General features: G+C 32.3%; 1 protein-coding gene across 2 annotated transcripts; it reads left to right on the top strand.

The window, feature by feature from the left end:
- Positions 1-3,224: 3,224 nt before the first annotated feature.
- LOC141713474 (putative CoA ligase CCL5) lies at positions 3,225-6,885 on the top strand. 2 transcript variants are annotated; one of them, XM_074516909.1, is made up of 5 exons: positions 3,230-4,529; positions 5,950-6,095; positions 6,273-6,340; positions 6,438-6,540; positions 6,654-6,885. In XM_074516909.1, exons 1-5 carry the CDS (start codon positions 3,299-3,301, stop codon positions 6,765-6,767), a joined length of 1,662 nt encoding a protein of 553 aa, XP_074373010.1. In that variant the 5' UTR covers positions 3,230-3,298; the 3' UTR covers positions 6,768-6,885. The 2 variants fall into 2 exon arrangements, 1 of the variants encoding a protein (XP_074373010.1); XR_012571964.1 differs by lacking the exon at positions 6,273-6,340 and having other exon boundaries at positions 3,225-4,529.
- The last annotated feature ends 19,474 nt before the right edge of the window (positions 6,886-26,359 follow it).

The raw sequence follows: 26,359 nt of genomic DNA, 5'->3' as shown, positions 1-26,359 counted from the left end.
CCGATAAATCAATTACGTATCGATTTTAGGGGTCCCGAAAAAATTATTCAAAATTCACGAAATTAATCTACATGGTAAAAGGAAAGATACGAAGGACAAATCTCAAGTTTCAAGTCTAAAAGACATCAGAGAAATATTTTAAAAAATTTCGAATGTTAAAAACAGCGTTCAAGAGCGGCCAAAATATTCGTTCGTCGTTATCGACGAGTCAGACAAAAGTTTTGACTTGATAAATATTCAAACATAATATTTCTTATGAAATAATGACTATAAGGTCCAAGAAATAATTAAGTTTGATTTAAAGATGATTTTATTCAGATAAATAAGGGTTTATGGGTAATTTGGAATAAAATCAATTTTTTGTTTATCAACATGATATTTGACACTAAAAATTGAATGTAAATATTTACTAAATATATTCAGTATATTTGAGAGTAAAACAAGGAGGAATGACACACTTTTAAATATTTGACAGTTTATGACTCGTAAAAGCGATGTTTGAAAATTTTCGGGTTCTGTGCCTAAAGCTGTTGCCTTTATTTATTTGACACCAATTACCTAGTATATAATATATCCTTATGTTGATATATTTATCACAAGTCATGTCTAAACAATATGTCGGAAAATATTCTTTAAATGGATTATTCGAAATATCTCAGTTCGACTTAATTATGAAAAGTGCCACATAAAACCCTAAGGGAGGATTCTAAGTGTCTATTTATTTATCATTTTTAGTTTGATAAATCACCAAAATTTAAAGATAAAAGTATTGATTTCTCAATTTTTTTCCTAAAATTTTCTATCTGATACTTGACTGCGTAAAACCAAGTTGAAGTAAAATATCAAGACATAATAAAATAAAATTTCGACATCGACATTATAAAAAATAGTGCACAATTTCTAAAATTGTGATTGTCTCAATAATTTAAAGTAAATAGGATATTTTATTAAAACAAGACTTGAAAAAATAAAATGATATAATTTAAGAAATAAGTATGGAGTGTGAGTATGTAAATCATTACGAGATAAAGACTATTATTTGATCTCGATATAACTTGTAAAATTATAAATTATATTTTAAAGTTGGTCGAGTAAAAAATACATGTGAACTGTTATTGCGTAATTTGACTCTATTCGAATTAATCGGCCCGGCTTGATTGTTATTTAGCAAACTCTCGCTCATTTATTAACAAGCTGACCTTAAACATCACTTTTCCATCAATTATTAAACTCGACTCGACTCGTTACAAAAAATATTAAACTTTGGCTCAGTTTGTATATGATTCGGCTTGGTTATGTATATTTGCAGCTCTAACTAGAGCAACTTCTATTTGTAATTAATGAGTCTTAAATTAAAATAAACAATTGTAATCTTTTCAAGAACTGATCTTCTCCCCCTAAATAAATAATATTTTAATAATTATTCATCATTAAAATTATTGTAGAATTATAAAACTGTTCTCGCAAAAATTAAAAACATAAAATGTTGATTTAAAATTTGACTAGTATCAGTGACGTAGCAGTATAAACTATTTTAAGTGATACTTTTAATATTATTACATGATTTTCATTTTTTTAATTGCATCATAAATAATTAGAGAATATTATTTATTATTTGAAAATTATTTTGAAATCAAATTTGAGTGTTGCTGCATTTTCCTTAAAATTAAGGGGATGCATCAGATCTATCAGCTATCTGCCAAAAAAAATTATCCTGCAGCATAAATTTGTCCGGCAACTGGACAACTGCCCCAAAATTTGTACGTATAAATACCAAAAGATTGAGTTGCTTGCTTGAATTCGTAAACGTAGCAGCCGTCTGTCTTTTTATATTATAGTAGTAGTTGATAACTGTTAATGGCGCCGGGTATTAAAAATACTCCTCGGTCCGTCCCTTTCAATTTTTTATAAAAAGTTTTTAGAGAGTATTCGACACGCATTTTAAGGTGCATATAAAATATAGTTCTGCAATTTTTTTTTACAATTTTGTTTTTCAGATTAAAAATTAAAACATTCAACTTTTATTCAGAAAAAGAAAATTATAAAAATAAGTTACATAACTATACTTTTTATGTACCTTAAAATGCGTGCCGGACACTTCCTCTGTAAACAATCGGAAGGGACTGAGGGAGTAGCTTACAACGATGCACATATATTTTTTATTTTATATAATTTATTGAAATTTTATATAAATAATTATATACTAAATAATGATTATATAATTATAATTTTATTGTTTATAATTTGAAGTTAAGTTCAAATAGTATAAATAATATATTATTGATGAGATCTTATTCATAAATAATAATGTTAATATCTGTTGTTGGTAAGATTCAAACCCGAAAACTTATATGTATCTTTATACATAATAATATAAATGTACGGGATTCGAACTTGAAAACTTATATGTATCTTATAAATAATAATATAAATATTTGTTGTTGACGGGATTCGAACATGAGACCTTGTGTAGTGTATTTTTTAGTATTTGGATCTAACGGCTCTGATTATTTGATGAAAAAAATCCGACGGTTGTGATGCAAAGGGATAACCAAAATGAGGATTAACCAAAATACAAATTATACCTCATTCTGGTTATTATAGTATAGTATAGATTAAATGGTATTATAGCAAATAATAAAATTCATAATCCGTACAAATATCGATTGAAATTAAAAATATTAATATTAAATATTAAATTTATTGAACTATTACTTGTACAGAATTGAACCTAACCTAAGGAGTGAGCGGAGTGTATAATAAATAAATACCATCAAATTATGTAGTTAATGAAAATCGAACTCATGTGAAATTAAAAAGCTAATTTAAATAAAAAAAATTATGTGTATTCGAGTTTGTAAGAAATTGAACCCAAATTTAGAATGAAATTAATTAAGATAAGTACTAAAAATTTGTATTTTTAATATTTGTACAATGTGTTTTACCTGAAAACTATTTCTCTTATTAATGAACATTGAAGAGGATAAAAACTATATTTAATTACTTTTGTCGATTTTGTAAATTTAAAATGCAGAAAAATACAGACAGCAAAAAGATAACAATGTTTATCCTAGCACCATTTATCAACAAGTCCTTGTTTTCTTGATGTGGTAGATGCCCCATGCCAGGTGTCACCTTTATATAATTTACAATATAATTTACATAGTTCATATCATGACAAACAAAACGGTACAAAATGTTTGTGGCATATTTTAAATGTAGGCCAATGAAATAATGATATTTAGGGTTGGAGAAACTACAGTTTCTTAAATTTACTTGCAAGAAAAGTATAGCAAAAATGGCAACTAAGCTTACCATTAATCCAGACAGTGGATACTGTGAAACAAACTCTACTTTCTATAGTAAACGGAGCCCTATTTCAGTTCCGATTAATGAAACAATCAACATCACCACCTTCATGTCCTCCCTTCCCCACCACGGAACCACCGCACTCATCGATGCTGCTACCGGCCAGCACCTATCTTTCTCCGACTTCTGGACCTCCGTGGAAGCCATCTCCACCTCACTTTCCGTCGATCTCGGTATACGTAAGGGTCACGTCATCCTTATACTGTCCCCAAACTCCATTTACTTCCCTGTTATTTGTCTCTCCATTATGTCACTAGGCGCTATTATCACAACTTGTAACCCACTCAACACTAAATCCGAAATAACCAAACAAATCGCGGATTCGAAACCTGTACTCGCCTTCGCTACAGACGAGCTTGTCTCGAAACTCGAAAACTCGAACCTCCCGATAGTACTAATCGGTCCGACAAAAATATCGCCCCCTCGCTCAAAAATCGTTAGTAATTTGGACGCAATGATGAAAACCGAACCGATTCAACACCGAATTTACGAGAGAGTCACGCAGAATGACACTGCGTCACTTTTGTACTCCTCGGGGACTACCGGGACTAGTAAAGGAGTCGTATCATCTCACGGGAATTTTATCGCGGCAATTCAAACAATGACAAGCTTGTTAAAATTAGCAGAAGGTGAATTAGGGTTAGGGAACCAGACATTTATTTGCACTGTCCCGATGTTTCACATCTACGGCGTCACTTGGTTCGTAGCGACGCTGTTAGCATGTGGTACAGCTGCAGTAATACTACCAAAATTTGACATGCATGAAATGTTGAAGGCTGTGGAGAAATACAAGGTGACGCACTTGCCTCTAGTGCCACCGATTGTCGTGGCACTAATAAACAGTGCGGATGAGATAAAGAGTGAGTATGATTTGAGTAGTTTGACGGCGGTGTTGAGCGGAGGAGCGCCGTTGAGTAAGGAGGTGGTGGAAGGGTTTGTGGAGAAGTTTCCGATGATGAAGATACTGCAGGGGTATGGGTTGACTGAGTCAGCGGGGATCGGTTCTTCGACGTATTCGTTGGAGGAGAGTAGGAGGTATGGATCGGCAGGGTTGTTGGCGTCGAGCATGGAGGCGAGGATTGTTAATCCGGAGAGCGGAGAGTGTTTGCCGGCTAATCGGAGCGGGGAGCTTTGGCTAAGAGGGCCTACTATTATGAAAGGTACAATTACATTTTACAAGTATTTGAGTTTATATTTTCTTATCGTTTTAAATTGTACATGTTTGATTATGAAAAGAAAGAAGCATCTGGTAAGGAATCCAAAGCACTTGCTCAGTTAAATACTAGTTAGATTCTCTAGCGGTAATGCACAACGCAGCAAGAAACAGAGTCCGTTCCGACCGAAAAATGGGTGAAATGAGCAATTATTGGTTTGGTTTTACCAAATCCTAGTTATATAAATGGTCGGATTGAATATAGGCGGTCTCACAGCACGACGGCTTTAGATGAAAATGGTCGGAAATGTTTTTAACCGGCGTTGATGTCATATCAACACATATGACCCTAGTGACGTGTTTTATATAATTGAAAAATACAATTATTTTTTCGAGGGGCAGAGTTGAGTGGTTATTATTTTGTTAATTTGCTTTTAAAAATATAATTGAGAGGTGAGTCAGGTGACAAACAATTTGCGACCAAACTCGGTTGAATACTGACTTGGCTTCATTAATAAAACATATGTACGTACTCCAGGCTAAAAATTGTTTGTCTTGTGCTTTTGTATATGCTTTTAACAACAATATCCATGACAGCATAAGTGTTATCGTTTTTTTTGTACATGTAGTTGTGCAAACTCATAGAATAGGTGAAGTTGAGACCGGGACTTTGGCATAACAACTGAGATCCACTTTCCATTTCAATTAAATATTGAGGTTTAAGTAGGGGTTATGACCCTTTTTAGTATTAACAGAGGGCATTGGCGGAATTAAGGAACGAATCTAGGTTGAAATTCTGGATGAGCAAAACTTTTTAGTTGAATTTTTTTTCAAATCAATATTTTTAGTTAAACAAATATTAAGTCCAGACTAATTTCAAAATATTGAAGATATTTTTTTATAACTCCGGCCGTTTAGAAATCCTGATTTCGTTGATATTTTTTTATAATTCTGGCCGTTTAGAAATCCTGATTCCGCCACTAAGTCAAGATGCATGTAAACTGATCCACACACGGTTAACAACAGAAACGGTTAACAACAGAAAAAAAAGGTTTCTGCAAATCTTTTTCACCGAATAAGTTTCTTTATCCTCTATTATGAAAACTGATTTCTCCACTCAGCTCTTTCCGGTCAAACAGAAAAGAAAGAATACCGATTCTTGAGGTAATTGTTTGGTCAGCTTGGAAATTGATGTTTAAATTAATTTTCCTGATTTTGATAAAGATCTGAGTACTAATTTTTAGATTTAGATAATTAAAAAAAAAATGCGAGTTGCCAGATTGAGTATTCGTCTTAGTTGAATAAATGCAATACATTTACCTGGTGAAATGGCTATCTTGCTTGTTTACATACATTTTAAGTTCTGCAGTGCAAATTCAATCTTGGTATTTTGGTACAGCTTAAATTGGTGTGTAATTTGGCTGCAGGTTATTTCAGTAATGCAGAAGCAACTGCAGATACTCTAGATTCGGAAGGTTGGTTAAGAACCGGAGACCTCTGCTACATTGATGATGACGGCTTCATTTTTGTGGTAGACAGGTTGAAAGAGCTTATCAAGTACAAGGGCTATCAGGTAAGTTCATATTATTGTATGCTCCATCGCTCCCCATCCAATACATTATAATTTAAAATTATAACTTAAAATTAATAAGTGACTTATAAGTGACAAATAGATGAATATTTATAAATTATATAAGTGTTTAGTGAAATTTAAACATATCTTGAACTAGTATAAACTTGAATATGTTAGGTCGCTCCTGCTGAGCTAGAAGCTCTATTATTAGCACACCCAGAAATCGTTGATGCTGCTGTCATTCCGTAAGATATTTCACCAGAATGAATAATTTAAAAAATTCTTGCTCGTTAAATGATACAAGACGATGCAATAGTTAAATTAATTCCTAACAAATTTCAGATTCCCCGATAGAGATGCTGGGCAGTTCCCAATGGCATATGTTGTACGAAAAGCAGGAAGTCATATTTCGCAGAGTGGAGTCATGGATTTCATAGCTCGTCAGGTACCATAAAACATCCCTCAGTTTAGCTTCAACGCGTTATTATAAACCAGTCGTTTCACTAATTACTGAAAATGTGTGTTAATCCAGTAATGAAACTTACCTATTTCACACAGGTGGCTCCATATAAGAAAATAAGAAAAGTGGCATTTGTGGCATCTGTTCCAAAGACTCCTTCAGGGAAGATTCTGAGAAAGGACCTGATAAGGCTCGCAACTTCCAAACTCTAGCTAAAACCAATGCATATTTGATTGTTTTTGTACCTGGAGAACATCCAAGTCCAAAATTATAATAATTACTGGTGTTGATCTGATGTATATCAAATAAACGGGCCTCGTGTTTGTGCTAGCAAGTTTACCAGGTTGATTTGAGCTAAGATGTACTGCAATGTATGGTATATTTTACTTATAATCCGTTGTCCAAAGGGTGAGCTGAGCTCTATGCCGATTTGATTATCTTTAATGTAAACGATAATATTGGATTACTGGCAAACTGCACAAGTTAAAAAGTCTCATGCCAGATCACTCATTTCTAATTTCTCTGGTAGGGAGAATTGCAGATATGTCGAAAATAACACAAATTTACTAGTACTGGTTACTATACTAGTATGTTCAGTTAAGTCGAAAATATAATACACGATTTTAGGATCAAAAGAATTTAAGCATGGAAAGGACAGATACTGAGAAGAAATAACATAGAGATGAGGCTCTCCTTAGACAGATGCGAAGAAATACCATAGATGAGGCTCTCCTTAGGAGGCTTGCAATGCCTGTTAGGGAGATGTTAAAATAAGTAACTTATATCTTAAAATTATAATTTAAAATTATAACTTAAAATTAATAAGTGACAAATAGATAAATATTTATAAGTTATATAAGTGTTTAGATAATTTTACTTATAAGTCATCATTTATTTTACTTAAATAAATTAAAATAATAATTTCTACATATAATTATCTTAGTTCTTGAATTTAAGTTATATTAACATTTAGATATATATATATATATATATATTTTAAAATTAAAGTTAATAAAAAAATGAAAAATCAAAATAAGTTGAGAAAAAATACGTCATTACCAACATTCAACTTATCAGCTTATTAATTGTAAATTCGATTTATAAATTGAGTCGACAAACACTCGTTAATAATCTGTTACGGATTTATAAGTCATAAGTTAAGTTATAAGTGTTTGTTAAACAGGCCCATAATATCTCACTTCTTTTCTTTTTAAAAATGAAGGGGCTAAGGGTTCACCAAGCTCAAAACATTTAAATCAACTGCAAGCTAAGTTTGACATCAATTTGGAGAATTTGATGACAAAAAAATTAGCTCAATAAAAGTTAAGGATGTAAATTGACGCGGACTATTAGGTATCTCGACATAATTAATTATATTCGGTCCGAAAATATGATATATGACGCATATTCGTTTAATATATGATCTAAATCTGGCGGAAAAAATTATATTCGAGTAAAATATGATCCCGGATACGAGCACTTATCTACCCACTCAGATCTTGTCTCGTATTATTTTTTATAAAATGACCGTATCCGAATATAATATGTGGTTCGTATTTAGTTACAATCTGAATGTGAATTATAGTTTTGACTCATTAATATTTAACTAGCAAAGTAATTCGTGCGAGTCATGGATCATTTTCTACATTTTTTAGTACATCACGTAATTATAATATTTTTGATTGTTTTCGTATTAGTAATATAGTGCAGCGTCTCTCTCACACACACATCACACACACATATATATCAATCAATCAACTGTATCCAATAAATACCGTCTAGGACGGAGGGTATACCGTACGCAGCCTTATTCTCATTCCAAAAATGAAGAAATTGTTTCCGCAAAAAACCCTCGACTTGTGTGTGTGCACGTATATGTGTGTTTTAGGTATAAATTAATATACAATAATACATAAATGTATGTAAAAATAAGCTGAACAATACATTGCCTCGTGATTTTCTGGGACTTAGCTATGGAGTAACAATTTGTAGGAGTGACCGTAGCGACAACTACATCCTTAAACTTTTATTTCAAAATTGCTTACCATTGGATTTAGCTACACGTTGGTACAAACTTCAACATGATGCTAATAAACAGAACTCAACATTCGGATTCCTCTGATCAAACATAAATTACGCTATAAATTTAGGCAGGGAACTCGCACCAGATTTAACGCTAGTTAATAATTTTAAGGGAATAATTATTTATCACTTATTGTAACTTATCCAATATAAGTGAAAGGTAACTTATTATAAGATATATCAAAGGGCCCTTTAGATTATTTATGTATATAGATAGGTTGAGTGAATATCTATAATTTAAAATGTTTAAAAAATTGTTTTTCTACAAACTTATAAGTGAATTTAACAAACATCTTATTTAACTTATAAATAATCATCCAAACACTTTTTTTGCCAAAATTAAATCAGATGTCATTAATAATTTGAAAGAAATTCAATCGGGACTGTAGCGACTGGGAATTTCGCGACGTGATTAAGTGAATAAAGTATAATTTTGTATTGTAATTGTAAATTTATGTGAATAAAATAAAAGGTTAAATGATTATGTGGATTAACTGTTACCATTTTATAATAGTAATTGGGAACGTAAAGTAACTCGTTCCAGTTTGATGAGTCAGCTAAAAGGCTAAGCTGTGTTGTCGGGTCGTCAAGTTGAACAGAACCCGTCTTAAAAAGGGATTAAGGTGTTTAAGCATATGAATATGAATTATGTGTTAAATAGAAATTTTTAAATGAATATTATATTCCAGTTTGGTGTCAGCTAGTGTAGAGAATATGATTGTGAAGCGTAGTTGAAAACGCTCAGCGTCGGGCCGTCAGTCAGGAAGCGACCCGTTACGCGAAAAGTGAATATTAATAAAACGGGGAATTTTTATGCTTGAGCATATTTCAAAATTAGTCGTGATATGTGAGTTTATGTTGTTGCCTCTTAGTGTGCATGATTATGTGATCTGAAAATTTTAAATTGATTTTAAGGGATTTATTTGATTTAAATAAGATTTATCGAACCTTTATATATTTTTATAAAATTATATGAGTATGGACAAAGCGTGAAATTTGATTTATTATCTTCGAAATAGTCCTGGAGACTTTCTAAAAATGATAGATGAAATTATTTTGTGATCGGCGTATTTTAAAATGATTTTATTGGGTTATATTTCTATTTTGAGCGTAATCTTGTAAAATTCATATAAAATAAACCGTACGCTCAAAAATTATTTTAAAAAAATGGCTAGAAAGCTAATTTCAAGATCTATATTCTAAAATTGTTATTCATCTTATTTTCACCTTTTATGAGGGAGTTATGTATCCAAATTCGTTTTTGAGTGTTTGAATAAAAGAAGTCTCTTGAATTAGTTGGCAAAAGACCATTTTGCCCCCTCCACTCACTTATAAATACACCCACTCTCTTCTTCCTCTTAGATCACTCTCTTCTTCCTCTTTTCTTCTCTCTCTCTCTCTCTCCCGAATTATCTCTCTCTCTCGAGAGAGAGAGAGTTCTCTCTCTCTCTCTCACCTACATGCAACATCAAATCCTAGTTAGAATTAAAAGATCATGCCATTAATCTTCATCATTTTCAATCCTCTATCTATATACTCTTTGCATGTAAGTGTTTAAGAAGGTTTTTGCATCAACATCTCTTGGTTATATCTAAGAAAACATAATTTCTTAGTGTAAGATCTTAAGAGAGTATAGTGCACTAAATTGTGTGCTTTTCTGTAACGCCCCCAAATCCGGGGTCAGAGGATTTGGTCGTCACTATGAAACCTCGATCCAAAATAACCTGTTAAATCAATAAATAAATGTCAGCGGAAGATACTTATCATTTATGACCCCAATTAATCCAAGATCTTTTAAGGTTACAGTTTTAGAAACAAGATATCCAAATTCCACATATAAAATTTTGATTTTCTTTTAAAACTCTTTTCACAAATCTCACTCAATTCAATACTAACCCGCTAGTATAACTTCGAAAAGAAGTATACTAGGCCCAACTATAAAATAACACAATTATAATATAATATAATATAAACAACTTTACACAATAGAACTTACACTAGTTCGCAACCCTGGACCAACCACCTTCCAAAAGCTTCTTCTTTGCTTCGTTGAATTACGCGGCTAAACAACGCAAGTTAATCCCCACTGGAGGTTAAATTTAAAAACAGGCAAGTATGAGCGAAAGAAATGCTCAGTAAGATCATTGTAATATATATATATATGGTCGTTTTGATATAAAACCGATATCTGCAATAGCGCAGATCATTTTAAAAACATAATTGCTGAAACAGAAAATTTATCAAAGAATCGGATAATTGTTTCTCACTGTATTCAAAACTCTTTTTGATATTGTCGAGCGAAATGCTTCAGCAATACTCTGAATCTTGACGAGAATAAAACTCGTAAAACAGTGTTTACGGAAATATCGTAAACAACAATAACATGAAACAATGATTATGGAGTAAATCATAAACTTTATTCAAACCGAACTCTTGATATTAATACTTATTTTGTTGTCATATCAAATTAAATATCAATACGAACTTTGATGCTCACAACATCCCATACTGAAGTCAACATCAATCATCTGCATTAATACCACCTTTGATATTTAACAACAAACTAAATATCCACATCAAGCAGAAACTGAATAAAAGCTGCATTTCACCTTTTATTCAAAACCAAAATACTTGATAAATCATTTATTCTATGATTATCAAAAGCAATATAATAATTTAGATAGGAATTCTCGAACGACGGTGTGTTGCCACCGGTGATCAGCCGCGGAGCAACACCGGTATGCCGAAGCATATCCAACTAAACAAATGGGGCACCCAAGGCACATATCGGCCTAAAGGTATTATATCCTGTATAACACCTAAATCTCCGTTGGACCGCCGCCACTACCTCTTACGCAATTTGTGATCATCCAATCTTAAAACATTTTATTGAGAGGGTTCATAATACTCGACACCCGAAATAATTTTATTCCCCCATTTACTTGGGTAGGAATATTCGCAACCAAATCATCTTTCTCAAAATCCAAAACATTTGTAAATCCAGTAATTTGATAAGTAAAATCACTTAGCTATTCTAAACATAGAATAGCAGAAGAGTACTTGCATAAACAGAATCATTTAATTCAACGATATTTAAAACATTTATCTATTCTGAACTGAGAATAGGGAAAACAATACTTGCATAATGGGATTCAAATTAATTATCACTTGAACAATAAGTGATGATAGGGATACTTGCCTTTGAGATTTAGCAGTTAGTTACACTCGCAAAGACGCATCTATTCTGACATTCTGTCTCAAAACATCACCGCCTTTATTCTACTAATCATTTGGCCTGCTGCTCATGCAGTGCTGCTGATGTGGATCTCTCCACAGAGAAAGAAAAGAAAAAGAAGAAAAGGGATAAGAGAAGAAGAGGATATTTCAAAAGAACACGATCAATCCAGAAACGTGAACTTTGAATCTCGAATTGCTTAGATCAATCCAGAAACTAAGTAATTCGAATCTAACCTTCAAAACAATCCAGTAATTGAAGTTTAGATGAAAGAAAAACTACTCATAGTTTATCTCAAAACACAAGTTTTATATCATCCATTGTCTCCCTTAAAATTTTACATGAGAAGGGTATTTATAGGCTTAGACAATAACCCAAACCTAATAGGATTCCAAGAGAAATTCAATATCAGCTTGAATTAGCCAATATCTGAATCCTTCCAGGAAACAAATTTAAAAACCAAATCCGAATAGAAAAAAGATAAAAACCAAATCCAAATAGGAAAATAAAATCCTAAGTGCTTAAAACAAGAAAAACCCTTTCAAGTGAAAGGTAAAAACTTGCAAGCAAAATTCGAATTAATAATTATATAATAATCAGCTACTTGTCCAACTTCATGCATCGCTCCTTTATTCCTTGTTGTCCAAGTAAGCTGCATAACCCATGTTTGCATCCTCTCCAATTGAACATCACCACAAGTACGCATAACCAAATCCAAATTAACATATTCATTCCTTGATCCTCATCAGCTGCAACCCAATATTCCATACTATTCAACTCTAGCATTTATCCACTTCATCTGGTCTTGATCGTCATGAAAGACTCGCATCAAAACACAGGGGAAAAGGGCCGACAAGAGAGGAACGGGGAAAGGAATGAACAGAAGAAAGAAATAAGAGAGAGATGAGGGAGAGACAGTAGAGAGGAACAGAGATTACAGAGAGATTGAGCAAGAGAGATGAAGAGAGGAGGCGGCGGTGATTGGCCGCGTGTGTGTATTTGTGTGGTGTTTTTATCATTTTATCATTTTTTTTGTAGCGATATTTACAATTTAATAAACTGATTTGCAACTAAAATTAACCCAAAAAATAACCAAACAAATTTTAAAATTCTCAAACTAATTAAAAGCTAAAATTATAAAAGTTTCATAATAATTTTTTTTAAAAAAATTTATAAATACTCTGAAGCAAATAAGATATGATCTGCATACTTTTAAAATATTTTTGAAATGCGAAACATATTCGTAATTTATGATTTAACGAAAAAATGTGCGGGTAAATTTAATCCGAAATATTTCTGGAGAATTTTAAAAAATCTTGAAATATTCCAAACTTAATAAAGTAAAATTTTCGTGATTTTTGAAATATTTTGGAATTAAATACTGATTTTACAATTAAATGCAATCAGAAAATCATTTAGAGATAAATAATCAATAAAATATTAATTTCTAAATTTTATAAATTCCTAAAAATAATAAATAAAATTATAAGGCAACAAAAATAATTTTTAAAATAACTTTAGCATTTATAAGAATAACTATTCAATAAAATCATTTAAAAAAAAACAAAATAAGGTCATACAATTCAATAATTAATTGCATAAATAAGGTTTGTATCCAACAATTATCCAAAATTAACAATAAGATAACACACAGCTAACAGACTCATCAAATATTTCATTTATTTAATAATTCGATAATTACATTTACATATCGGATCCGAAAATAGGTTACTTAGCCGCTAAGTAACTATAAAAATAATACAATTTAATATCAGATTTGGATAATTATCAAAACTGGGCTTCTTATAAAATACTTTATATGAAAATAATGTAATAATATCCCGTCTTTCGAGAATACGGGTTTTGTTGATTTATCAAAACGATTATCGTATCAAAAATTTGCGCCGGGACTCGTACGGGTCAAACCGTAATCCGGATTGAAAAAGTTAAAACACTGAAAATGTTCAGAATATCCAGATTAGGTTAGGAAGGAGTTTTCGGAAGAGTTTCGGGTTGTAAAAACGTAAAAACGGTATAAGTTGGACGATTCCCGACTTTATAAAATAGTTTTATAATTACTCAGAAAATAATTAATAAATTCATAAATTATTATAAAATCATATAACGGCCCAAAAATTACCTGAAAAATATCACAATTATCTATATTTTATTCTGGACATATAAAAATTAGAATACTCAAAATTTATCCCATATAAACATCCAACATCAATTCCAATTATCATATTATTCACTAAAATTCACATAAAATTCACATAAAGACTTCAAATAATAATAATAATAATATATGAAAATATGGGATATTATATTTTCTATGGTTTTGTTTTAATGTTGGTTCGAATTTTGCTAGTAAAAAAGGAGGGTTTGATTTTGGTTCGAGTTTTACAAAGGATTTTAGTTTAAAAATCAAATTTTTGGTTCGGTTTTTCTTTTAAATGATTTGAATGGATGAGATGCTTGATTCTTGAACTTTCATGTTGATCATTGTTAGTTAATAGTTAACTTTTGGGCTTGCATGTTGATCATTGCTAGTTAATAGATAATTTTTGGACTTGCATGTTGATGATTGGATTTTGGTTCGATTTTATGTAAAAGAAAAAGAGTTTAAAGGGTTTTCTTGTTAAGAATTGAGTGAAGATAAGATTTAAAGATAAAAATTGACTTTGCATATTAATTTAAGAGTTGCATGTTGTTTATTTGATTAGGGCCGAATAAGGCTTGGATTTGTAAGAAAGAATAAGTTTTAAACTACTTGATTGGTTGATGAGATTTGGGATTTGATAACTTGTTGCTTGTGACCTTGTTTTGATTCAAATTTTGTGGTATTAATGGATTATATGGCCACATTTAATTAGTTTAAGTCGTAATAAAGCTAGGATAAAAATCTAGATTATACATGATGACAATAAGTGGTTGCATGTTGATTTCTTGGCCTGGTTCCATTATTTCGGTTCAAATTTTTGAGTTAAAAAGAAAGGAATAAGTTGTTTAGTTGTCGAGTTATTTGTTTAGTTTACTATGTGTTTTGGTTCGAATTTTGGGATTAAAAAGAAAAGGATGAGTCGTTTCGATATAAGGTTATATAAAGGGTTTGGAGTATTAAGGTATAGTATGTTATGTGATATCGTTGGGTTGTACTATGTGATTCGATGATTAATTAAAAATTTGGAGTATACGAGTATATTGTAATGCATGTTATCCGAATATGGTTGAGTATATACTTGTTATGTGTTATGTGAGTATACTATAATTATGCATAAGTATACGAGTTAAGTGTTATCGCGATATGGGGTAATTGTTAGGCGTTCTGAGAAACGTCGAGTGTCGAGTAAGTTGATGATTAGGGATTCTGTTTTGGTTAGTAGATTTGGATAATTATCAAAACTGGGCTTCTTATAAAATACTTTATATGAAAATAATGTAATAATATCCCGTCTTTCGAGAATACGGGTTTTGTTGATTTATCAAAATGATTATCGTATCAAAAATTTACGTCGGGACTCATACGGGTCAAACCGTAATCCGGATTGAAAAAGTTAAAACACTGAAAATGTTCAGAATATCCAGATTAGGTTAGGAAGGAGTTTTCGGAAGAGTTTCGGGTTGTAAAAACGTAAAAACGGTATAAGTTGGACGATTCCCGGCTTTATAAAATAGTTTTATAATTACTCTAAAAATAATTAATAAATTCATAAATTATTATAAAATCATATAACAGCCCAAAAATTACCAGAAAAATATCACAATTATCTATATTTTATTCTGGACATATAAAAATTAGAATACTCAAAATTTATCTCATATAAACATCCAACATCAATTCCAATTATCATATTATTCACTAGAATTCACATAAAATTCACATAAAGACTTCAAATAATAATAATAATAATATATGAAAATATGGGATATTATATTTTCTATAGTTTTGTTTTAATGTTGGTTCGAATTTTTCCAGTAAAAAAGGAGGGTTTGATTTTGGTTCGAGTTTTACAAAGGATTTTAGTTTAAAAATCAAATTTTTGGTTCGGTTTTTCTTTTAAATGATTTGAATGGATGAGTTGTGGCTTGAACTTGAGTTTATGCTTGATTCTTGAACTTTCATGTTGATCATTGTTAGTTAATAGTTAACTTTTGGGCTTGCATGTTGATCATTGCTAGTTAATAGATAATTTTTTGACTTGCATGTTGATGATTGGATTTTGGTTCGATTTTATGTAAAAGAAAAAGAGTTTAAAGGGTTTTCTTGTTAAGAATTGAGTGAAGATAAGATTTAAAGATAAAAAATGACTTTGCATATTAATTTAAGAGTTGCATGTTGTTTATTTGATTAGGGCCGAATAAGGCTTGGATTTGTAAGAAAGAATAAGTTTTAAACTACTTGATTGGTTGATGAGATTTGGGATTTGATAACTTGTTGCTTGTGACCTTGTTTTGATTCGAATTTTGTGGTATTAATGGATGATATGGCCACATTTAATTAGTTTAAGTCGTAATAAAGCTAGGATAAAAATCTAGATTATACATGATGACAATAAGTGGTTGCATGTTGATTTCTTGGCTTGGTTCCATTATTTCGGTTCAAATTTTTGAGTTAAAAAGAAAGGAATAAGTTGTTTGGTTGTCGAGTTATTTGTTTAGTTTACTATGTGTTTTGGTTCGAATTTTGGGATTAAAAAGAAAAGGATGAGTCGTTTCGATATAAGGTTATATAAAGGGTTCGGAGTATTAAGGTATAGTATGTTATGTGATATCGTTGGGTCGTATTATGTGATTCGATGATTAATTAAAAATTTGGAGTATACGAGTATATTGTAATGCATGCTATCAGAATATGGTTGAGTATATACTTGTTATGTGTTATGTGAGTATACTATAATTATGCATAAGTATACGAGTTAAGTGTTATCGCGATATGGGGTAATTGTTAGGCGTTCTGAGAAACGTCGAGTGTCGAGTAAGTTGATGATTAGGGATTCTGTTTTGGTTAGTAGATTCGGTTAGCGGAGGAATTCAGGCTATAAAAGGGAAAGGAATCCTAGGTGGCAATAGTTCAGTTTTAGTAAAGCAGGAAAGCGATTTAAGGCAAGTAACTCTGCCTTATTTTGTGAATTGCTTATAGAGAGGAAATTATTGATGCCATGATTAAATAGAGGCTTTTTATTGCAATTGTGATATACCTGTTATTGATTTTGAGAAACCTTGATATTATTCTTTTGACAATTTGATATCCAACCCTGTTCGATCCTTTATAGTAACCATGTTGATTCGTACCCTGAGTATCGTATCGTGTCCTTTGTTATCTTATGATATCGTAAACCCTAAAAGAACTTTTACATTCTTCCTTACTTAATGTCTTGATCAATCCAAATTCTTCGTTGACTCGTGAACCCTGTCATGAGTTGATTGTTGAAACTCTCTTGAATTGGAACTAGTTAACCCTGTTTATCTTTTGATCAAGTTCCTTTGTATTGATCCCTGTTTACGCTTGATTCGTTCACTTTCCTTGAAATCTTGAATTGAACTTAAGAATGATTTTCGACTTGATTGAGTCCAAATGATTTCACATTCTTGGTAATGTTAAAATGAATTTAGTCAACTATTTTCCTTTTTCCAATACAAAGGTTTTCCAAACGAATTCCTGGTGGATTGGATAGAGACGTAAGAGGCTAATGGGACTAGTCGAGTCACATAAGAGGCTAGCGGGGCTAGTCCAATATAAGGCTATAATGCCATAGGTACCATAACGACCAGATGGAGGTCGGTACAGGCTGATCACCCGTATTATAATTTAAAGATGGATATTCCAATCAAGGGTTCTCTTATACTCTATAAAGATGAAAATGTTTATATACTTGGAGCAGTTGCTCTTTATTCTTTAAAAGATGAAATAAAATGAAATGGAACAACACGAGTATTCGTTTTGATTGTAATGTTGTGAACCCTGTCACTTTACATTGATGATAAGTTTCAAAGTCTGATTGATTGTTTCCTTCTGTTGAGAAACACTTTGAAGTCCTGCTAATGATTTGAGATAAATGTCGACTTTCACCCTAAGCTGAGCCTTGATTCCTGAAAGCCCAAATCCTTCACATAACCTTGTCATAGCTAGAGATAGAAATCTTCCACCTAGATATTTAAAGTAGAATGCCTCGTATGTTGATATTGATATTGTTACTACATTATATAACTGTTTATATAGTTACTTGTTGAGCTTTTTTGCTCGTATATTTTGCTAACCATGGCAGTTAAGAAAGAAGATGGCCATACTTAGGCGCACCGCTCGAGAGAGCATTCCTGGTGGTCCCTACCATATCATAGGTTTCCAGATGCCAGAGCAGGTAGCTGTGTGTGTGAGCAAGCGTTTGAGTTGGAGGGATTTAAGTTGGATCAGATACAATGGGTTATCTGTCGGTTCCATGTCGGAATAGAATAAATTTGGATTTATTATTATTTTGGGTTGTAATATATTTATTCTGGTTGGTAGTTGTAATCTTGTCTCATACTTAATCCTGTTAGTGTTCAATCGAGGTTTATTATATTCACTGTTATTATATTACTTAATGGTGTGTGGGTCCTCATTTCCTAACCCCGAGATTGAGGGCGTCACAAATTGGTATCAGAGCTACAGGATCTAGTCCCTGAGATAAGTTAGGACAAAAGGGTATTTGGGTATATATTTATATTGCGAGAGTGTTTCGACTCATATAGAGTTGAGTTAGATTATTAGGTATAGTCTAAGTAAAGTGAATAGGCCAAGGTAGCACCTAGAGTTAGGGTGTGAAGTCAGTTGAAGTCTTACTCAACCCTAATGTTGTTTCTTGGTTGCTGTTTTATGATTTATCTCAGGACCCCAGTAGTGGTAGTGATTCCGACTCAAAGATTAGTTTGACCGATACCCCAGTGGACCCTATTCTGCCCTCTTCAGAGGAGCCTATGTATGTTACTCCAGACCCTGAGGAGGATCCATCAGAGAGCAATGAGGTCCCTATGCAGGTGTCTCCCCTGAGACCCATTCCAGAGATTCCATCCCTTGAGCGAGAGCCTGCTATGCCTGCTAGGACTGTGTCTGCCCAGATTGGTGGCAAGTTAGCTCAGGATCGAGACTTTGTTTACTCCCGCATTCCTAAGTTGGGAGCTTTGGTGGAGCAGGTTTCCCGGAGGAGATTGGACGAGGGACCATCTACTAGTGATGCAGAGGCTGAGGCCAGGAGGGTTCATAAGATCATTCGTTGGATGTTGACTATGTTGAGAGAGATTCTAGATTCTGGTGACGAATGAGTTGGTGATGAGCAAGCGGGACATCTGGTGGATCCCGTAGTAGTTGTTATCTGTTTGTTTCTTTTCAGCGCCGGTAGGCTTTGAGATACTTGGTCAGATGTCGGGATTCCTTTTTCTTTTCATGTTGTATTTCAGAACTATTGTTGGTTGTAGTAGTAGTAGTTAGGTAGAAGTTAGGGGTAGATAGGGGGATATTTTCCAGTTTTTCCTTTGTTTAACCTTGCTATATTATTGTACCTTATTCCAGAACTATTGTACTTTGAACTTCTCTGTTTATGCACTATTGAAACCTTTCATCTTGTTTATAATTTGGACCCTGGAAATCTTTATAAACTGTTTTACATACCATGTCTATAAATAACCGTGTTTAATACCTTGTAAGACATACCCTGTAACATGTGTGAACCCTAACTGATAAGAGAATTATGTAGTAATAGGATTGCATGCGCAACTGGGTAATACTTAAAACCCGCAAAACTATTTCTAAAACAGAATCATTATCGTTCTATATCAATGTCATGCTATCATATTGCTAAATAATTGCTCAATCAGGTTTGTAAGAACTGTCCACTTCACCAAATTACCAAGAAGAAGAAACTCAAACCCAAGATCAAAAGCAAAACCAAGATACACCTATGATGAACCGACTCTTTCAACTTTTGCAAAAACCTTCAACCCCTAAAGTCGGTAATTTCAAGCAATTCCAATCCCTCCATCCCCTAGAGTTTGTAGGATTGTCCGACCCCATTAAAGCTTAGTCTTGGTTGAAGGAAATGGAGAAAGCTTTTGAGTTAGCAGAAGTTAAGGATGATAAGAAGGCGCAATATGCGAGTTATTATCTTAGGGATGAGGCTAGTTATTGGTGGAAATCTTATAAGGCGTTGCTGGAAGGGAAAGTTATAACCTGGGAGAAGTTTACGGAGATGTTCTTGGAGAAGTATTTGACAAGTTATATGCAAGACCAGTTGGAAATGAGATTTTTGAATCTGAGACAAGAAGACATGACAGTGGCAGAATATGAAGTGAATTTTTCAGAGTTAACAAGGTTTGCGCCCGAGTATGTGAATACCAAAGCAAAGAAGGCCAAAAGATTCCAACAAGGATTGAAACCAGGGATTCAAGTATCTTGGAATAACACCAAATTGTAATATGTTGCTAGACCAGAGATTTTGAATCCAAAAACTGAATTTTATTATAAAATCCGAACTCTTACATTAATAGATCTAAAAACTAAAGTGAAGAACTCTAATGAATTTTTCGAGTTTTGTGGAACAAATCTCAATTTTATTGAAGGAAAGTAAACAAAATAAGGAGATAGAGATGGATATGGAAATGAAGAGATATGGAGATGGGTAGAATGGATGAAAAAAAAGATAGGGCGGCTAGGGTTAGAGGGAGGTGGGGCGGTCGACTCTCATGCGAGAGAGAAAAAAGATAGCTGCCTTTTATTCTTATTAGAATTGCATATTCTTACGCCGTATCATCCAAACACTTTAATAACTTATAAGCGATCAAATATTTATCACTTATTGTAACTTATCATATATAAGTGAAAGGTAACGTATTATAAGATATCCCAAACGACACTTTTATTTTAATACCGTAGTCTAATTTTCTCATGGTTTATATGATTTTTACTCATTGGATAGTATAATGGCTATTTTAAAGACATATATATTAGACAATCATACAATTTTGATTTTTTGTGATGCATTTTTTATTGTGCTTATATATACGTCAGCATTTTTAGATATGCTTGAATAAACTGTGGTATCTGGTCATTTAAATATGTTTTGTGATTATTATCTCTATAAAGTCAATATGTGGTCATGAGATTAATCGGATAAGTGCGTAATTTATTTTAACCTTTTTATATGGTCATGTGATTATACAAATAGCATAATTTGTTTCTATACAGTCATGACAAGTTTTTTATAAGTGCCTTTCAAAATATATCAGAAGAATTTCAAAATTGTGTCATGGGTTTAGAGCATATCTACGTGATTTCCAATATGTTTATTTTATTGCTGATAAACAGATTTTTTCTTGTTAAGTTAAATTAGTTCTTAGATAAGCAAAATAAATTCACCCTTATTATTAGCAAAATAGAAAAAGTGAGCCATTATTCTTGACATAAAATGATACCCTATTTACTCTACATTACAAACAACACAAGAATGGTTTAAATTGTCACATGACAAAGCCAAATAGTTTGTCGCCACACAAAAATGCTACTTCCTACTTCAATTTTACGAACATTTATTAAAGCAGGTGGAACAATTTATCCAACAACCAATCACTTTGTAAAAATGTAACAATTTATAAAAAAAGTTGTTATATACCGGTCTCTTTGGTATCATATTTTGGTACTAATTGATTAACATAAAATTTAATTACATGTAATTATATTCTTTATTAGTACATTAATTTATTTGATATATTAAAAGTCAAAAGTCTATTTAAGAAAATCTATTTTCTATATATATATATATATTCATATTTCTAATATAAACATGGTTGTGGTTGAATTATTTAGAGAGAATTAAATAAATTGATATACTTTATTTTAAAAAATATATATCTACATGCTCAAAATGCAAATATTAAAATACAGGTAAATTAGTCAAAATTAATAAATAAAATGAAACGAGTTCATAATTTTTAAATGTATGATTAAACAACCACCCCTTCTAACTAAAAATAGTCGTTATATTGTATTATACCTAACAATTGGTAACAAAACAGTACTTGTAATGTAATTGTTACGTGATTTTCAAGTATACAAGCACAACAAAACGTACATCGAAAATAGCGTATCTCAATCTTTGTAGACATCGAAAATAATGTATCTCAATCTCTCTAGTTCGAGAAAAAAGCCTTAATTACATAGAAAATGAGGTTTTGTATACTGTGAGATCTAATGTCGTCAAAATTTAGATGACCAAGAGATATAATTGCTGTTTGTACGAAAATAGTTAATATAATAATTATAAAAAAAGTATACTCACGAAGAAGAATATATAATTAAAGTTATTGCTAAAGCAAAATTGATTTTCACTTGTGTACTTAAAAAAACAAAATAATCACTGACATTATCAATAAATTATCTCAATCTTAAAAAAATGATGCTCAAATTGAAAAGAAATCATAGGGTTCTTAGATATTATCATCATAGTTGGAAGGTTAAACTCAATATAATCAAATAATGAATAATCCCAAGGATGACACCATCGATAACTTTTCGAAATAAATTTCATGTAAAAAAAGAATTTACTAGAAAATTTTTGTGTATACAAAAATTTATATTTAAAATTTATATTAATTGATGAGAATGAGAATGACAAGAAGTTGAATGAAAAACTCCAAATATTTACAATAATGCTAATAATAATGGCAATAATAACAGTGCATCCTTGCACTCTTCCAAAATTGTTATGGATAAAAACTTAGGGTATATCTAATGTTAGGGTTCGTGAACTTCGAGCCTCAATTTGACTGCTCTTGTGTTTCGTGACTCAATCTGCCTTAACAAGAAGCCTACGTACCTTGCTGTTCGCCAAGGATCAAGTCAAAAAACGTAGTTCCGATTTATGGGGTGACTCCCCTTATATAGGCATGGGATGCCCTTGAATTAGGTTAGGATTAGGAGACTTGGTGGACAAGTCTCAGAATTAGAGTGGACTTTGGAGTCCTATAATGCAGGAAATTAATTCCTTATCCTATGAGATTTCTTGGAGGCTAATCTCCAAGGAATTGTGTCCTTATTTGGACTTTACTTATCAGTTGTTTTATCCCGTATTAATTAATTACAAAATTAATTAATATTCAGGATTTTGGGGAACTTGATGATAAGTTGAACAAAACACCTTGATAGATTTAACTTAATGTTATTGTAGCTCTCGACGGATGTTCTAATATAGTCCCGATGGATGAACTTTATGGTCCCGACGGATGACAACTAAACATCTATCGAGAGTGTAGCTTATGTAACAATAAGTATTGTAGCACATTTCTGCAAACAACAATGTACTAAGAGAAGCTGTAGGATTCTTTAAGTCATGTTGACTACTAGATTGATATGCAGAATAGGTTGGCTAATTGTAAATATAAGATGTCTTGTAATTCTGCATGAGTGAAATAGAATCAAGTGATAGAAAGACTCCCGACGAATGATCTGTAAAGGCTCCTGACAGATAATCAACAAGGCTCCCGACGGATGATCAACACAGTTCTGACGGATGATAATATTCAAAATAGCAGTTGACAGTGACAACACAGTCACATGCGTCGGGTGTTTGCAAATCGAATGTGGCAGCCTAATTATAGGATTTAGAGAACAAAGAAGCATTACCATTTCCATGCAATTTGTGAAGATATTCAAAGATGCTGGATAGAGTAATGTAACAGCATGAAGTTGGACTAGATACAGTTTGTCTTATTGTCTTATCTTTCTATCATGTAACTTGGTAATATATAAACCAAGTGTAGCAAGTAGAACAAACTGACTGAGCAAGCATAATTTTCAGAGAGATAGATAAAGTTGTATTTGTTAAGCATTTCTCTATAGTTCTGTAAGTTCTCTTGTAAGCAGCTGTGTGCTATTCAAACATCACAGATTTCTCAACTTTATATATATCTCTGGGGATAAGTTCAAATCCACCAGAAAGATTTAAAGCTTTGTGTTTTATTGCTTTGTATTTTGATTTCTATTTTATTCTCATTCCGCACTTCTTGCAAAATCAAACACAGTTATATATTAAGTAAGAACATTCTTAAAATCAAAAAAAGTAGCCAGAATTACATTCAACCCCCCTTCTGTAATTTTTGTTGCATTTTTTGGGATTAACAATTGGTATCAGAGCAAGCTCTTGATGTATAGAGAGTGTAAAGATCACCACAATCAGCAAGATGATCTGAAAGGATGTTGGAGTGAAATTCCATTTCTGGACAAAGACAACTATCACCACTGGAAGGTGAAGATGCACCTACATCTTATTTCTCAAGATGAAGCCTATATGGACTGCATTGAGAGAGGTCCTCATGTTCGTATGAGAGCTGCTACAGAAAATGAGCCATCAGTTCCAAAGCCCAGACATGAATGGTCTGATCCAGACATTGAACAAGTCAGGATAGATAAAAAGGCCATGAACATATTGTTTAATGGTATTGATGGTGATATGTTTTACAACATCATTAACTGCAAAACAGAAAAAGAGGCTTGGGATACAATTCAAATCATTTGTGATGGAACTGAGCAAGTAAGAGAGAAAAAAATACAGCTCTTGATTCAACAATATGAGCATTTTCACTGTGAAGAAAGTGAGTCACTCACTGATATATTTAGTAGATTTCAAAAACTACTGAATGCTCTCAAGTTGCATGGAAGGGTCTATCAAACAAAAGACTCAAACCTTAAATTCCTTAGATCTCTACCAAAGGAATGGAAGCCCATGACAGTCTCTTTAAGAAACTCTCAAGATTACAAGGAATTCACCTTGGAAAGACTATATGGAATTCTAAAAACCTATGAGCTTGAAATAGAGCAAGATGAAAAGATGGAGAAAGGAAGGAAGAAAGGAGGATCCATTACATTGGTTGCTGAGCAAGAAAAGGAAAAGGAGATGAAGGTTGAAGTTGTTGAATCTACATCAAACTCAAGGGTTTGTGAAAGAAAGGGTAAAAGGCTGGTAGCTAAAAATGAAGAATAGTTGAGCCAAGATGACATGGATGACATAGATGAGCATCTTGTTTTTCTATCCAGGAGATTTGCCAAACTCAAATTTAAAAAGAATTTTGGAGCAGCTAGGTCAAACAAAAACATGGTTGATAAGTCTAAATTCAAGTATTTCAAGTGTGGCCTGGCAGGTTATTTTGCTAGTGAGTGTAGAAAGCCTGATTCTAGTAAAAAGAAGTTTGAGCCTGTTGATTATAAGCAAAAATATTCTGAGTTGCTCAAGCAAAAGGAAATGGCTTTCATTACATAAGAAAATGACTGGGCTGCAGATGGATTGGAAGAGGATGAAGATACAAACTATGTCAACCTAGCCCTAATGGCCAAATCAGATGAAACAAGGACAAGTTTATCAAGCAATCAGGTAATCACAACTAACCTAGCTCATTTATCTAAATCTGAGAGTAATGATGCCATAAATGATATGTCTACTGAATTATATCATCTGCGTGTTACACTCAAGTCTCTCACCAAAGAAAACAATAAAATTAAAGAGAATAATGTGTTTTTAAGTGAAAGAAATAATGTGCTAGAGACTCAATTTGTTGAGTTTGAAAAATTGAAAATTGAATGCAAGATTGCTAAGGATGAACTAACTGAATCTTTAAAGAAAGAAGAGATTTTAAGAAAGCAACTTGAACGAGAACAGGAAGTAATTAAGGCATGAAAATCATCTAGAGATGTTCATGCTCAAATTACTAAAGTTCAAGGTATAGAATCATTTTGCGATGCAGCCTGGAAAAAGAACAAAGAAAAGCTTGATTCCAATCTGGTTGAAGGACTTTTAACGGATGTGGATTCGACGGATGATGAAAATTATCCGTCGAATAATCAAAAGGATTATCCGTCAAAAGACAATGAGCCACATCCGTCGAATGTAAGTAAGCTAGTTAGCAAAGCTAATCTAGCTAAGTTGAATGATAAAAATGGATCAATTTCTAAAAACTTTGTTCCGGGAGAATCAAGTCAACTGAGAAAAGAAAAGAAAGTTAATGTTGGTCATCTGTCTATCAAGCAATTGAATGACAGATTAGATAAGATTGAGGCTATAGCAGAATCAAGTCAAGGAGATTGAGGTTGTTCCAGGAGAATCAAGTCAAGTGAGAAAAGAAAAGAAAGTTAATGTTGGTCATCTGTCTATCAAGAAATTGAATGACAGATTAGATAAGATTGAGGTTATAGCAGAATCAAAAAGGAAAAACAACAAAAATGGGAAGGTAGGAATTAACAAACATAACAACTACACACCTGATAAATATGCTCCAAGAAAAATATGTGTTAAGTGTGGTAGTGTTAATCATTTGTCTGTTAATCGCAAACTTGCTATACCTAATCCTATGTCTACACCTCCTTCATTTCCCAACATACCTACAATGCCTGTTAATGTTATGCCTGCACAAAATTTGAAGGCACAGTATGCTAACATGCCATTTGCACCTAATCCTTATTATACTACA

The sequence above is a fragment of the Apium graveolens genome, chromosome 3 (genome assembly GCF_009905375.1).
Source record: "Apium graveolens cultivar Ventura chromosome 3, ASM990537v1, whole genome shotgun sequence".
Lineage (NCBI taxonomy): Eukaryota > Viridiplantae > Streptophyta > Magnoliopsida > Apiales > Apiaceae > Apium > Apium graveolens.
Note: the sequence above shows the minus strand (reverse complement) of the source record. Positions and strands in the feature narration are given on the sequence as shown.

Excerpts from the sequence above, each read along its gene's own strand:
- LOC141713474 (XM_074516909.1), top strand. The coding sequence starts at position 3,299 with ATGGCAACTAAGCTTACCATTAATCCAGACAGTGGATACTGTGAAACA. Across the intron at positions 4,530-5,949 it reads AGGGCCTACTATTATGAAAG|GTTATTTCAGTAATGCAGAA; the intron begins GTACAATTACAT and ends ATTTGGCTGCAG. Across the intron at positions 6,341-6,437 it reads GTTGATGCTGCTGTCATTCC|ATTCCCCGATAGAGATGCTG; the intron begins GTAAGATATTTC and ends AACAAATTTCAG.